A 14,602-nucleotide genomic window follows, 5' to 3' on the forward strand; every position below is an offset into this window, starting at 1 on the left:
GCATATCATGGCGAATAGTTTTAATACCTCGGTTATGCAGATACTAATTGCAACCATCTGTAAGCTGTGTTGGCTAATCATAATAAGATTTTAGTGGTGGACCACTTTTGTTCAGCATCCAACATTTCAATCCCGGTCAGGCTCCTTATCACCATCCACCACTTATGCTGGTTCAAATAATGCCAACAATCAACTAGCTGAGCCCATCTTCTATTCTCCTTTTTGCCTCGCTTGGAAAGCACGGGCCAAGCGCAGTCCTACCAAAATGGCTGCTAATAATGAGGGTGCAAAGCCACTTATCGTCTTCGCCTGTCCGACAGCATACGGACATACAATGCCGCTTCTCCCACACGCTACCCACCTGGTCAAACAAGGATACAATGTATCTTTCGTGGGCGGCGCCGACTTTGAGGCTGTCATCAGGAAAACTGGTGCAGCCTTCTACCCGACAGAGAATCCCTACACGCCCGAAGCTTTCCAGCAATTCTTCAAGATCCCTGATGAACAGGAGGCCTTTTTCTGGAGCATCAAGGCGTTTTTCATTGACACTACCCCGGAGCGAATGAGGGCATTGACGGCGGTGCTGGAGGAGCTCCGGGAGAAGCATCCAGGCCAGGGCGTGGTTATTGTCCAGGAGATAGGATTCATGGGCACCTTGCCGTACGCATGTGGTGCACCACCCCCAAAGGGATACGACCGCTTTCCACCAGTCATTGGCTTCGGAACCGCGCCATTGGTTGTCTCAAGCATTGATACTGCGCCATTTGGACTCGGCATCCGGCCGGATTCAAGCGAAGCGGGTCGTGCTCGTAACGCTGCCATGTATGAGGCTATGAAGGCCAAGCAGGAGGAGCTGAGCGAGTATGCCACCTCTGTGTACGCAAAGCTTGGTGCTACCGACAAAGTGACAGAGCCACTCTTCGACCACTGGACCACAAGCTACGATATCTTTGTGCAGCCATGCAGCCCAAGCCTGGAGTACCCGCGCAGCGACCTATCGCCTAAGATAAACTTCATTGGCGGCACTCCACCCAAGGAGATCGACCCGTCAATGCCACTGCCTCTATGGTGGGACGAGCTCAAGACAAACAGGCAGGCTGCAAGCCCGAAAAAAGTTGTCTTCATAACCCAGGGCACTATTGCGGTGGACTACAACGCGCTATTGATCCCTACTCTCAAAGCGCTTGCAGACAGGGATGACCTCATTGTCATTGGTGTCCTAGGCGTGAAAGGCGCCAAACTGGACGGATTCAAGATACCCAGCAATGCAAAGGTTGTTGACTATCTGATGTACGAGGCGGTGCTACAGTACGCCGACGTGTTCGTCACCAACGCAGGATACGGTGGCTTCATCTCTGGCGTCATGCATGGTGTTCCCATGGTGTGGGCTGGAAGAGGCCGTGAGTTTATCATCATCTTCTTTGTAGGATATAGATTGCTTACCATTGTATTTCATCCAGAGGACAAAGCCGAGGTGTCGATGCGCGGCGAAATTGCTGGAATTGGCGTCAATCTGGAGACTGACCGGCCCAGTACTGAGGCCATTCGGGATGGTGTGGACAAGGTGTTGACGGACAACAGTTTCAAGACTCGCTGCTTAGAGGTTCAGCGCGAGAACCAGAAGCTCGACTGTATAGGCCAACTAGAAAGGATCATCAAGGAATTAAGCGCTGAGACGTGATTGTAATTGGCATATAGACTGCATCGGTATAGATTTCAGCAAGAGAAGAACGAAGAATGATAGATATGAGGTACTGGATGCCTGAGGCATTAAACTTGAACACATGTGACACCGCCGCTGTTTACATAAATTTGTTTACCTTCTCTACCTTCCTGAAGGAAAAAACAGCTGCAAGCTCTTCTCGCCAACAAGAATATTGCACAATAGCTGTCGCCCGTATTTTGGAAAGCGACATACAAATGGACGATCGGTACCGCTAAGCAGAGTCTGCTGTTTGTTGCTGTCGCAAAATGATGAATACCGCATCTCCGCATTCCCGAACGCATCGCCTATCGCCGTCATTCACCGACTCCGCCATTGACGTAGAACTGTCGGATTCTACACAGAGTGACGAAGACTCGATTCCCATTTTCCCTGCTGCGCAATTTTCGCTGGCCGAACGGCTATCTTACATTACTCATCTTGCTTCTGAAAACTCATTGCGAGGGTACACCGTCGACGAGCGCGCCGCAATCAACAAATGTCTGGGTGATTTGGAAACTTTACTACTCGATCCACGACCGGGGATCAGTCGCGTCATTGCCCTGAATCGACCGCCTAGTCCGAGCTCAGCAGGTCCGCCTTCAAGAAGTGCGACTCCCACTCCAATTCCTACTACAACGCCCACCGCAAATTCAGTGACCACCCGTCGCAAAGAGGCTGAAGATGTTGTTTCTCGGGAGAGAAACCAAACCATCACAGAGCAGACATCTGCCGGTTTGCAATCTGTTTTGGGTGCGCTTTCAAGCGTGAATGAAGAACTACAGCAACGATACCTTGAATCTCGGCATATCCACGATCTGTTTATTGTCAAATGCGAAGGGTTGGCGCAGCGAATTATAGAATTGGAGAATGAAGTGCATGAATTGTGAGTACTACTCATATATACACTTTTGTAATTGATTATATCTGTTGTATGACTTTCAGAAACTGACTTCAGGGATAATTTGCGAACTAGGAAATCTGATATTTTGGAAGACACGATTGAATTGGAAGGACTCCGGGGCACTATTCGCGGTCTCGAGAGTTGGGTTAACAGATGGCAGCGTCAGCGCGAGATTACCATCGCATCATCAAATCCTCCCTCACGCCGGCGGCAAAGGGGTTCCTCCTCCTCTTCTTCATGGAGATGGAAGAAGAAAAAACAATCTACGAACCATGGCCATGAGCAGGATGTCGCGGAGGAAGAAGAAGAAGATTTCGATGTGTTTCTGGATGGAGTCTTGGCTTGGATGAGAGGCTGGAATGACGTTGAAGAAGGGTTTCTTGTTCGCGCTCGAAGACGAAAGATGAGACGAGATCAAAAGTCATCCATTACCTAGCCATTGGTAGTTGCTAGGTATTCTGAGATCTGTAAATAAACTTGTTTCGTGGTACATATCATTTTAGTATTCTCCTGCGATAGTAAGAGCAACCCATCAGTTATATATATCTATCGAAATTTCTAATTCTATACCTTGGTAGAACCCCATCCCTATAAAAAAAAAAACTAAAATAAAGTAAATAAGCCTATCTAATTTATGCCTCGTATATAAAAACGTGTAAAAGGCCAATGCAATGCTGCAAACTCCCCAAACCGCCATTTCCGAAATATGAAACACCTTTCAGTATGCGAACACGACCAGCAACCAAAAATGGGGGGAAAAAGGGATTAAAAAAACAGTACCCGCCGTTATTTACATTATGACATTCAATAAATTATAAAAACAAGCTTTTTCTTTACTTTGCCTTCTTGGTTCATGATGCCTGCATGCCAAGGCTTGTAAGGCAAGACGTCCTCCTGAAAGAAAATGAATCAATGGATCAAGGAAGAAGAAGAGGGACAAGGGTATCAGCTGATTCGCACGACCTGTGCAAAACGATCTCTGTCGCAGATACAAAAATTCCGTCGATATTAAAAAGAATATCGTAGGCTGTCTGCTATGATGAAATGGCCGGAGCATCTATTATGTATTATTTCATCTTAAGCGATGTTATTTTGTATGCTCCGGCTCTTCAAGAGACGAGGATTTGGAATCGAGAGAAAGGGGTTTTTTCTCCTTGAATAGATTGGCAGCTATTCAAGGACGTTCACGCCCCTTCCTTGAAGGTTGACAATTGCCATCTGAAAGACAGTCTATTAATGTCCACTCTTTCTCTTTTCTTTCATATTCGTATTTGCTATGAAAATGAACTTACCTTTTTCCCATATCCCATTGCAAGCTTTTTCCCATCCGTATCCCACGCAAGACTGCGATAAGCCTCAACGGCTGCAGAACCATTCTCTCCATTCAGAGGCTTCTCTAACGCGTCTTGTGTAAATTCCGTCGTCGGGCATAACCATGTGGCAAGTGGTTCATTTCCGCGGTCCGTATTCCATATGAACAGTCTATCGGTACTAGCAGCCGAAACTGCGTATCCGTCTGGAGAGAAAGCTAACGCGAGTGCAGGAACTCCCGGAGACAGAAACAAGGTGTGAAGGCAACTGATCTTTTTCGATTCTAAATCCACGTTCCACACCTTGACAGTATCGTCGAGTGAAGCTGAAGCAAATGTGAATACAGTGCTAGTATCTGCGTCTTGGGCTTGGGGTTCAGGACGAAGCTCAATAGCTGTGATATCGGCACGATGTGCGTCCTCAACAACGATTCCATGTGTCGGAATCCAGAGACTAGCAGCGGAAGATGCAGCGGCGACGGCAACTGCGGCATCGCCAATTTTGGTACCCCGAACAAAGGACCATTCCGTGCTTGACTCCTGAGATTGGAAACGGTTCACAATATGTAATGTCGAGTCGATTTGACACTGCCACACCGAGCCCTCTCCAGAGACGAAGATGTGGTTGTCGCCTGCCCACGTGATGTCGTGAACGAGCCCGTCGATGGTTTGGTATGATGGAAATTCCTCAGGTTTGATGGAGTCGTCCCAGAGTGAAAGTTCTGAATTCTCGCCATTGGACGAAATCACAACCATATACGTCCCTTTGGGAGCCCAGTGCAGTCCGTTTATCATGCCAGGCGCAGTTGGTAGCAGGTCGACCACACTGCCGCTGCTATCGTACATTTGGATGGACGAGCGTCGGTCGTTGTAGGTGGCGGCAGCGAATTTGCGGCCCGAGGGCTCCCAGGCCAAGGCAGTGACCCAGCTGCCATCGCCTTTGCTGTCGTAGATTTTCTCGCAGCTCGCCGGCGATCCCGGCGCTGCCAGCTTCCACAGGCCACAGAAGGTGTCGCCGGCCGCGGCAAGTATTGACGAATCATAGGGTCGCCACGCCGTCCGCGTCACGTGATCGTCACGGGCCACCTCGATGTCGAGGATCGTGGTGTGGGAACTAAGGTCCGCGGCCTTGGCGGGGACATATTGCACGCCGACACTCCTTCCCGCCGTCAGCGTATCCTGCGCCGTCTCTAGTCTCTCGTCAGCTGCTGGACTGAGTTTCATTTCCAAGTCGCCCTCTGCATCTGCGACCGCGGTGGACGACGGAGATTTCACTGCCGGAGGACGGTCATGGCTTGCGCCGTTGGTATCAATGTCCATCGCGCTGTCGTCGCCGTTGGCAGCGACATCGATGCGATGCGTCTTGCGCCCTTTTTTTACGTTGAGGACTGGTAGCGCAGGCTCGATGGCGGCATGGCCGTTCGTTGTGGCCCTGCTGTCTTGAACTGGCTTGCTTGTTAGAGGCCCGGCTGGCGCTGTCTCTGTGCCGAGCTCCATTTGCGCTTTAATGCTCTTATCGCGCGCCTTGAGCGATTCGGTGTCGAGTGGTGTTGGCCCGAAAAATGATTTGGATGGTGTAAAGGGAATAGGATTTCCTTCCTGTAACAACGCGTAAGAAACCCGATGTGCTGGTCTTTGGCGACAGTCAAACCGTTACATACCTGGTCGAGTGATTGTTCGATCTCATGATATTGTAAACCTTTTTGTACCAGAGACACTAGGGCGTGTGCTTTTATATGAGGAGCAAAAGGTAGCGTTTGTGGATTAGCGAGCCATGCTCGTTGTAGCATGACAGCAGCTTCTCCATGGCCTGTGGTCTTGTTAGAAGATATCGCAATCAAATACTAAGAATAATCGAATGTGAAGAAAATCATCATCGATATTTTTTCCCCACTCGAGTCTAATCATTGCGCCGCAAAGACAGGGGCAATAATAACCAACCTGATTCTTGGAGATACCTATTAAGTGATGTTAAAAAAAAAATTCATACATGATGAACAATCCCAATTGCATCGAAAAACGTACCTCCATATTAGGTAATTTACGTGATGGGATGTCAGATCCATGATCACATCGGTGTCACTGGCTGTGCTTCGGATGAGAATTGTGCATGCCAGAACCCAATAAATACGGGTGGGCCGCACGGGCGCTACGTGCCTCTAGCAAATCCAAGAGACAGGCTGTAAAGCGCACGTTGTGCGCGTCAGACAGCAGCAGGATCGATGGGCTCGCACAGTTCGAGGTGCAGGTAGCAAAAAAATGGCAAGGGACAGACAGAACGACAACGGCTGCGCGGAGAAATGGCGCGAGCAGGAAGAGTGGAGTTTGCTGCGAGAGTTACTCACTCGCTGGTGCGAGCTTAAAGGCCAAAGAGGGACGATGACACGGCACGCACGGCAGTCAGTGAGGCGAAGCAGCGAGAGCTGGGATGGGATTGAAGATGATCGATGCAGGCCGCTGGAGAAAAGGAAGAAACATTCGACTGACTGCGACTAAGAATAATCGACGCCAGAGTGTGGCTTGAGATGCATGGGCTAAGGTTTCCCACTAAGCCGCATTCGAGCGAGCCTCTCCACGGTCCAGCCCAGCCAATGCGGATGCTTAGCTAGCTTACATAGCCCATGCTACATACCATGCGTAAACAATCCGATGCTGCATGGAATAGATATACATCGCTACACGCCGAAAGGAGACAGCAGCACCAGGCAAGCAGGACAACAACATCCATCGCCCTGGAGGATTCGCTGAGGCGCGGATCCGTAGGGTCACGTCGGGGACCCTCAGGCTACGTAGAGGGCTAGTCCGCATTGGTAAAAGTTCGCAAGTTGAAACTGCGGCCTCAGGCTGGCACGAACAGGGGGGGATTATTGTTCATCCGTCGCCGGGCCGAGACAAAACTTTGTTGGTCCCGTGATTGTGCATCAGCCGCCAACCAATAGCAGTCGCGTGCTTAGCAGTTATGAGGTTATGGGAACGGTAACTATGTGAAGGCTTCTCCCTGGGATGGCAATGAAGAAGCTCTCCATGATGTATCTCTAGAATTGCTTGGTTACGCTGTCAGTTCAAGCAAGGTTACGCCGAAGTTCGTAGATTAAAAACTCGCAAAACTGCCATGGTGAGCCTCAAGGTACTGTTTTCGCCTAAAGGCTAAGGCATCAACTAACGCTAACCGAAAAGGAAAAGCGGCCAAAACATCTAATCTAGACCAATGAAGCTTTCTGACACCTCCCTATAAGCTGAACACCTCGTTACTTGCGGGCGAACTCCAGGGAGTCGCATCGCAGCCACACGCTTTCACCCACCATGCCTCTCAGGGTCAATCTCCCCCCGGCGACGCGCATCCTCCTGATCAGTCAGTTAGCCCTCTCTTTTCTGTACAACGTCGCAAGATGGAGGCAACTCGGCGACGCTCCGCCTTCTGCACAGCATCCCAGCCCGATCGTTCCCTATCTCACTCTTGTTCCGTCGATGTTTTACTACTATCCATGGACTATCCTCACGGCAACCTTCGTGGAGCAGAATATTTTCACCGTATTGATCAACGGAGTTACGGTTTTCTACGGCGGGAAATACCTCGAGCGAGCATGGGGTTCTAGGGAATTTGGTAAATTCATTCTGGTCATCGCCCTCATTCCGAATGTCGCGATGCTTTTAATCTATATTTTCTGGGCTGCGGTCACTGGCAGCAGTCTCCGAGGGTACGCTTTTTGGATCTCCCCCGATGATGATTGTCTCTCTTCTTGCGCGGTGCCGTCTGATAACCCCATCATTCTCAGTCTGACCCAAATCTGCGGCGGCGTTGCGCTGCAGGCATCTTTCCTCGTCGCATTCAAGCAGCTCGTTCCTGAGCATACTGTTACGATTCTGAAGGGCATTGTCAAGATGCGGGTAAAGCACTTCCCTGCTATTTTCTTGCTTCTCAATACCTTCAGCGGAGTTGTCTTTGGCACCGATACGGCTGCGATCCTCGCTTGGCTCGGCCTTCTTGCTAGCTGGACATACCTGAGGTTTTACAAATATCAGCCCGATCTCACCGGCACCTCCACCAATGGCTTAGGTTTGAAGGGAGATGCAAGTGAGACCTTTACCTTTGCAACTTTCTTCCCCGATGTGGTACAGCCCCCGATTTCTTTTGTTGCCGATCAAATTTATGCCTTCCTTGTTGCATTGAAGGTCGTTACGCCATTCTCCGCCGAAGACATTGCCTCTAGCACCGAGAATGCTGTGGCCCGTGGTCAAGCCGGCCTTCCTTCGCTTTTGAGCAATGCTGGGGGCGGCATGAGAGGCATGGGCAAGCGGGAAGAAGCTGAACGCCGACGAGCACTTGCACTCAGAGCTCTTGACCAAAGACTTCAAGCTGCCACTGCCAGCAAGCCTCCCGCACTGTCTAGCCAATCCCCAGCCCCTTCGAATACCGCCGCGCCTACCGTATCTTCTGGGCAGAACATGCTTGGCGAAACTAGCTACACCCCCGATAATTCGTGAGTTATTATGTAGCGGAGTTTCGTACTTATCAGCCAGCGCTCCTTTTTTGGGAATTTATAATACGCCTGTGGCTTTCTATATATCTTTTCTACTTGAATGTGATACGATGTCTTTAAACATACTGTGTGATGCATAAGGGATTAAAATACGAGATGGCTGACGCAAAAGTAAACATAGCCCTGCACTTTTGCTTTCTACCTATTTTATTTTGCTCTATCATTCTTGGCCCCTTTACCAGGGCAGCATTTGGGGGCGTTTGTGGAGATACTATCTACTAGCGGGTACTGGAGTCTTCTATGCCATGTGTATTGAATGTATCTACTTTTTCTTGTGACCATCATTTCAACTCTTAGTGTTTTTGCTTTAATGGCAATACTTCAACTATGTATTCAAACACATCAAAGTTTCTAGGGACGGATTTGGTAACAGGGATACATTCTACAAGTTTTCAAAAGCTGGAGTCTGAAATTTTGCTTTATATATTCTAATGTACACCTGGAAGACTTGAAAGTCAAGACTCATTACAAAGAACAAGGGGGTATCAATCCCAAGGGAAAAGAGAAATGCATCTATAGCTGTCGAAGTTTCTCCACCTCTCCTCTGGCTTCTTGCAGCATACGCTCTTGATCTTTCTTCGCCTGCCTCAGGGCAGCCACGCGTACTCTGTCTGCTTCAGATTTGATATCCATCTTCCGGAAGTTCTCAAGATCTTCCTTGTCCTTGGCCGTAGCTACGATGTCGATAGCACCTGTAACATCTTTGACTTGATTCCAAATTTCTTCAAAATTATACTCCTTTATATTGAGCACTACCGTTTGCTCCGACTCGGAAGGCGCAGGCGCATGTTTATCTTCCAGGTCTGCATCGTGGTAAGCTTGCTTTTTGTTGGGTTGGCCCGTGAAAAAGATGGTGAGCGCCGCCGGTCCGTCCTGGTCATCGGTCTGTTTCACTGACATTTGTACAGCCGGATTATGGTATTTGAGTCGTGGGAGACAATTGCGCCAAAAGTGTCGTGCTCCGGCATGTCCGCCTTGTATGTATTTTGCGTAGGTCAGATGTATGCGGGTGACGGCTGGTAGGTCTTTTAAAGGGGAGCTGATGGAGGGAAGATTGGCTGCGCCTGTGCCGACGCGTACATTGAGAAGGCGCTGTATAGTATCTGCGTTAGTATATATATGGACCAAGTTAGGAGAAAACAAGAGGTTCATCATACCGTATTGAGTTTGCGCATTCGCTTGAATAGATTGACCATGTTGGCAGATTGCAAAAGATGACCTTTTTTGACGCAGAAAAGTGAAACCGCAGCAGAAAATGCAAATGCCAGAGATGAATCAACAAAATAATTAATACAAGAACGAAGAGAAAAAATATATTGATATTGTTAGGGATTCAACGGAACTGATGCCCTCGAGATGCTTTGTTTGTCCCTAGGTACTTTCTTCTAGGAAGGAAAATGCATCGGGACAATTTGAGGTCACGTGCAACAGGTAAATTCAATACAGACCATTACGCACTTTTCAAGGTGTATTACCAATATGTGAGACTTGTATTATACTGAAACGCGCTTGTCTATTCTCGGCTTAGCTTCAAGGGGTTCCCCTTACCGTTTACGTACTTAGTGCGGGAGATAATTATCGTAAGAGTCACGCCGGAGCAACCCCGCTATAAAAAAAGTCGAGTCATACATAAATTTATCCTGCCCAGGTAGACTAGGGATTGTCATCTTTTATATTTCCTTGGATTCTTCGCAGTATTTTCATTCCAACATGGCTGCTGCCGCCGCCGAGGCTGCGGCCCTCGATCCTAGCATTGGTTTGAAAAACACTCTCAAAATAGAGAATGTATGTATGCTATTTGCCTCGTTATTTCATGCTTTTGAATTTCTCACGCCCAACAAGGTCTATATATGTGATGGTCAACGCTAATAGTCCGTCTTTGAAATGCAGTTCGATAAGAGAAACGCGCTCGTAGCTATCGAAAAGAAATACCAGCAACAATGGAGGGACAATGGCGTGTTCGAGGTCGACGCACCTTCTCTCAAGGAGATACCCGCTGGAGCAATGTCTGCAAATGAACTTCGCACGAAATACCCAAAATTCTTCGGCACAATGGCGTATCCCTACATGAACGGAACTTTGCATGCAGGACATAGTTTCACTGCTAGTAAGATTGAGTTTATGACCAGTGTTGCTCGAATGCAAGGAAAGAGGGCTCTCTTCCCTCTGGGCTTTCACTGCACTGGTATGCCTATTCTCGCATGTGCCGATAAATTGAAGGATGAAATCAAGGCTTTTGGCAAAAACTTCGAGGGCTACCAGGCTGTGGAAGCCGTTCCTGAGCAGCCACCTGCCCCTACACAGGAAGTTGCGGTTGACCCGACAAAATTCTCGGGCAAAAAGAGTAAGGCTGCTGCTAAAACAGTTAAGGCGAAATACCAATTCCAGGTACGAGGAATAGTCGACATTATGTGAGCAATAGATTTGGTGCTGATAATATAATAACGAACAGATTATGTTGAGCATTGGTATTCCTCTGGATGAGATCTACAAATTTGCCGATGCCAGCTACTGGCTCGACCACTTCCCACCACTTGCTATTCGTGACTTGAACAGTATGGGTGCAAAGATTGACTGGCGACGACAGTTCGTGACCACTGATGCAAACCCCTACTACGATGCTTTCGTTCGCTGGCAGATGAATCGTTTGCACGAATTGGGAAAGATTATGTACGGTAACCGATATACGATCTATTCACCCAAGGATGGACAGCCCTGTATGGATCATGATCGGACGGAGGGTGAGGGCGTTGGACCGCAAGAGTATACCGCTTTGAAAGTCAAGGTCACGGAATGGTCGCAGTCAGCTGCCGAATTCCTGAAGGGAAAGATTGAAGACGATGCCAATGTGTTTTTCGTTCCTGCTACCCTTCGTCCAGAAACTATGTATGGACAAACTGCCGTCTTTCTGGGACCAAAGATCACATATGGAGTCTACAAAGTCAGGGAGAAAGAATATTATGTGGTGACTAAGAGGGCCGCTTGGAACATGGCTTTCCAAGGAATATTCTCTAGCGGTGAGGAATTCCCCAAGTCCCAGGACCAGTTGCCTTTTGTTGCCGAAGCTCCAGGTTCTACCTTTGTTGGTACTTCCGTATCGGCACCCTTGTCTGTTCATGAGACCATCAAGATCTTGCCAATGGAAACCGTATCCGCCACAAAAGGAACTGGTGTCGTGACCTCTGTTCCGTCTGATAGTCCCGATGACTACGCTACAATGACTGATCTCGCAAAGAAGGCCGATTACTATGGAATCAAGAAAGAATGGGCAGAGCTTGAAATCCTTCCCGTCATTGACACACCTACGTATGGAAACCTGACAGCGCCAACTTTGGTTAAGAAGCTCAAAATCAACTCCCCCAAGGATGCCAAGTTAGCCGAGGCCAAAGATCTGGCTTACAGCGAGGGATTCTACAAGGGTACAATGCTTGTTGGAGAATTCAAGGGCGAGACTGTCCAAAATGCCAAAGATAAGGTCCGTCAATCTCTCATCAAGAGTGGCTTGGCTTTTGCTTTCGCAGACCCATCAGGAAAGGTTGTTAGTCGAAGTGGTGACGACTGTGTTGTTGCCTATTTGGGCCAGTGGTTCTTGAATTACGGTGAGAACGATGCCAAATGGCAGAAGGACACTTTGGACTACGTTGTTAATGATTTGAACACCTATTCTGCGGAAACACGGAATGGACTCGAGGCAAACCTTAGCTGGTTGAACCGATGGGCTTGTGCAAGAACATATGGTCTTGGATCAAAACTTCCGTGGGATACGAAGTTCCTGGTTGAAAGTTTGAGTGATAGTACTGTTTATATGGCATACTACACCATTGCTCACTTGCTTCACGGAGATCGATTCGGAAAAACGACCGGTGTTTTGAACATTAAACCAGAGAGCATGATTGATGAGGTATGGGACTATGTCTTCACGAGACGCGAGATTGATGACAGCATCATCGAAAAGAGTGGCATTAGCAAGGAGAGCCTGCAAACCATGAGGAGAGAGTTCGAATACTTCTATCCGTTGGACGTTAGGGTCAGTGGCAAGGATTTGATTCAAAACCATCTTACATTCTTCCTTTACATTCACATCGCTCTTTTCCCTGCAGTGTACTGGCCACGGGGTATTCGAATCAATGGCCATCTGTTGCTCAACGGAGAAAAGATGAGTAAGAGCACAGGCAATTTCCTTACTCTCAAAGATTCTGTAGAGAAATTCGGAGCGGATGCCACTCGAATCGCTTTTGCTGATGCAGGAGATGGAATTGAAGACGCCAACTTTGATGAAACCGTTGCCAACAGCAACATTCTTCGTCTGTTTAAACTCAAGGAATGGACTGAGGAAGTTACCAAGGATGAACAGCTGCGCACTGGACCTGCAGATGCCTTCTGGGACAAATTATTCATCAATTCAATGAATGTGATTGTGAAAGAAGCTGTGGCTCATTATTCAGAGTAAGTCTTTCTTCCCCTTTTTCCCGTGCGTTTGCAAACCGAAAAAAGCGACGTTTTTGACACATCACAGGACCAACTTCAAGTTGGCTCTCAAGTCAGCACTCTATGACCTTGTCAGTGCCCGTGATATGTATCGCGAAGCTTCAACAACTGCCGGCGTCGGCATGCACCGAGATGTCGTTCTTCGCTATGTTGAACTGCAGGCTCTGATTATCTCTCCTATTGCTCCTCACTGGGCTGAATACGTTTGGCTAGAGGTTCTTAAGAAGGTAATTCAAATTGTGAATCTCGATGTTAAATATGGGATTACTAATTATAAGCAGCCTGAAACCATCCACAAACAAGTTTTCCCTACCGTACCGGAGGCAGACGTAGCGCTGTCTGCAGCCTCGACCTACGTTCAGACCAATTCATCCAACGTCGCGTCGGCGGAGGCAGCCTTTATTAAGAAAGCGGCCAAGGGTAAGAATGTCGGTTTTGACCCACGCAAGCCGAAGAAGGTGACTATCTGTGCAGCCACAAGTTTCCCAGCATGGCAAGAGAAATACATCGACCTTGTGCGCGAGTCTTTTGATGCGCTGAATTTGGCCATTGACGACAAGAGTCTAAACTCTAAGGTGGCCAAGTTTGGTGAAATGAAGAAAGCGATGCCTTTTGTGCAGGGCTTGAAGAGACGTCTGGTCACCAATAAAGAGGCTCCCGAGATCGTCTTTGACAGAAAGCTGCCGTTCGACGAAATCGCTGTACTCGGCGAGATGAGTACAGGACTGAAGAAGGTGACTGGTGCTAAGGAAGTGGAAATCGTCACACTTGACGATGGTGGGAAAACTGGCACTGTTGTTGGCACGGGCGAGAAGAGAGAGGACTTGCAAGCTGAGAATGCGGTGCCAGGCCAACCAGCCTTCTTTTTCGCCAACGTTGCGGAGTGAGCCACATAAAAAGCTGTTCAATAGAAGTTATGTTAATGTTACCCTTTATCTGTTTATGATAGCGCCGGTTCAAGAGGCGAAAGAACTTCGAATTGGCATGTTCGACATTCAAGAGTTTCCAAGTAGGTAGTTAATGAATAACTTAGGCTGCGTAGTAAAACCAGAAGTATTATCCACGCAAGAGAGCAAGTTTGATTAATGCAAATATCTTTCCCGATAGAAACCAAAATTACGTACGTCGATCAGTTCAGTCCAAACGTTGCTCCTTGTAAGACCTTCTTCCAAATACTCTCTGCTAGGGATGCGTCGCGATCCTTTCGTACTAGAAAGAGATTGAGCGACTGCCATCTCTTTGAATTGGGTATATGTAAGGCTGTAAGGCACCAACTACTGCGCCAAAATGAAGCCTGAGGAACAAGGCATCAAGTATTCACTTAGTCATCATATTTACGCTTAGTAATCATCCCGCGTCAGGAATCCAGACCAGACCCCATCCGGCTAGCACGTGACGGATGGGGACGGGACTCAGCCACAGCGAAGTGTCAAACTCGGTCGCAGGCAACCTCGCTCCCTCCCCATTACGTAGTGCCGCAACTGCAGCCCATCCCATCGCCATTTATCGATCTCCTTTGCTTCCTTTGGCTGTCGTTTCCCATTCTTTCCCAAACAAATACTACGAGCAGCTCGCTCTCGCTTTCGCGCTCGCTCTCGTTTATCCAGCCGGTTACTTACGCCACCCCCCGTCATCACCGTCTGGCGGCAGTTTGGCG

The 14,602-nt window shown here is 48.4% G+C and overlaps 6 protein-coding genes across 6 annotated transcripts; 4 read left to right on the forward strand and 2 right to left on the reverse strand.

Annotated features, from left to right (window-relative positions):
- Positions 1 to 265: 265 nt before the first annotated feature.
- UA08_03777 (hypothetical protein) lies at positions 266 to 1,681 on the forward strand (the record flags this gene model as incomplete). Its single annotated transcript, XM_020266115.1, has 2 exons — positions 266 to 1,400; positions 1,461 to 1,681. The coding sequence occupies 2 exons, from the start codon at positions 266 to 268 to the stop codon at positions 1,679 to 1,681; spliced, it is 1,356 nt and encodes a 451-aa protein (XP_020121501.1).
- Positions 1,682 to 1,971: 290 nt separating this feature from the next.
- On the forward strand, positions 1,972 to 3,042 carry UA08_03778 (hypothetical protein; the record flags this gene model as incomplete). Its single annotated transcript, XM_020266116.1, has 2 exons — positions 1,972 to 2,588; positions 2,679 to 3,042. The coding sequence occupies 2 exons, from the start codon at positions 1,972 to 1,974 to the stop codon at positions 3,040 to 3,042; spliced, it is 981 nt and encodes a 326-aa protein (XP_020121500.1).
- A 734-nt stretch (positions 3,043 to 3,776) lies between these two features.
- UA08_03779 (hypothetical protein) lies at positions 3,777 to 5,982 on the reverse strand (the record flags this gene model as incomplete). Its single annotated transcript, XM_020266117.1, has 5 exons — positions 3,777 to 3,824; positions 3,899 to 5,515; positions 5,578 to 5,726; positions 5,858 to 5,874; positions 5,942 to 5,982. 5 exons carry the CDS (start codon positions 5,980 to 5,982, stop codon positions 3,777 to 3,779), a joined length of 1,872 nt encoding a protein of 623 aa, XP_020121141.1.
- A 1,237-nt stretch (positions 5,983 to 7,219) lies between these two features.
- UA08_03780 (hypothetical protein) lies at positions 7,220 to 8,401 on the forward strand (the record flags this gene model as incomplete). Its single annotated transcript, XM_020266118.1, has 1 exon — positions 7,220 to 8,401. One exon carries the CDS (start codon positions 7,220 to 7,222, stop codon positions 8,399 to 8,401), a length of 1,182 nt encoding a protein of 393 aa, XP_020121142.1.
- Positions 8,402 to 8,970: 569 nt separating this feature from the next.
- Positions 8,971 to 9,653, reverse strand: UA08_03781 (hypothetical protein; the record flags this gene model as incomplete). The annotated part of the gene is made up of 2 exons (XM_020266119.1): positions 8,971 to 9,549; positions 9,615 to 9,653. The coding sequence occupies 2 exons, from the start codon at positions 9,651 to 9,653 to the stop codon at positions 8,971 to 8,973; spliced, it is 618 nt and encodes a 205-aa protein (XP_020121143.1).
- Positions 9,654 to 10,167: 514 nt separating this feature from the next.
- UA08_03782 (Leucine--tRNA ligase, cytoplasmic) lies at positions 10,168 to 13,832 on the forward strand (the record flags this gene model as incomplete). The annotated part of the gene is made up of 5 exons (XM_020266120.1): positions 10,168 to 10,242; positions 10,330 to 10,845; positions 10,910 to 12,903; positions 12,974 to 13,172; positions 13,227 to 13,832. The coding sequence occupies 5 exons, from the start codon at positions 10,168 to 10,170 to the stop codon at positions 13,830 to 13,832; spliced, it is 3,390 nt and encodes a 1,129-aa protein (XP_020121144.1).
- Positions 13,833 to 14,602: the final 770 nt, after the last annotated feature.

This window comes from Talaromyces atroroseus (genome assembly GCF_001907595.1).
Source record: "Talaromyces atroroseus strain IBT 11181 chromosome Unknown scaffold_3, whole genome shotgun sequence".
NCBI lineage: Eukaryota > Fungi > Ascomycota > Eurotiomycetes > Eurotiales > Trichocomaceae > Talaromyces > Talaromyces atroroseus.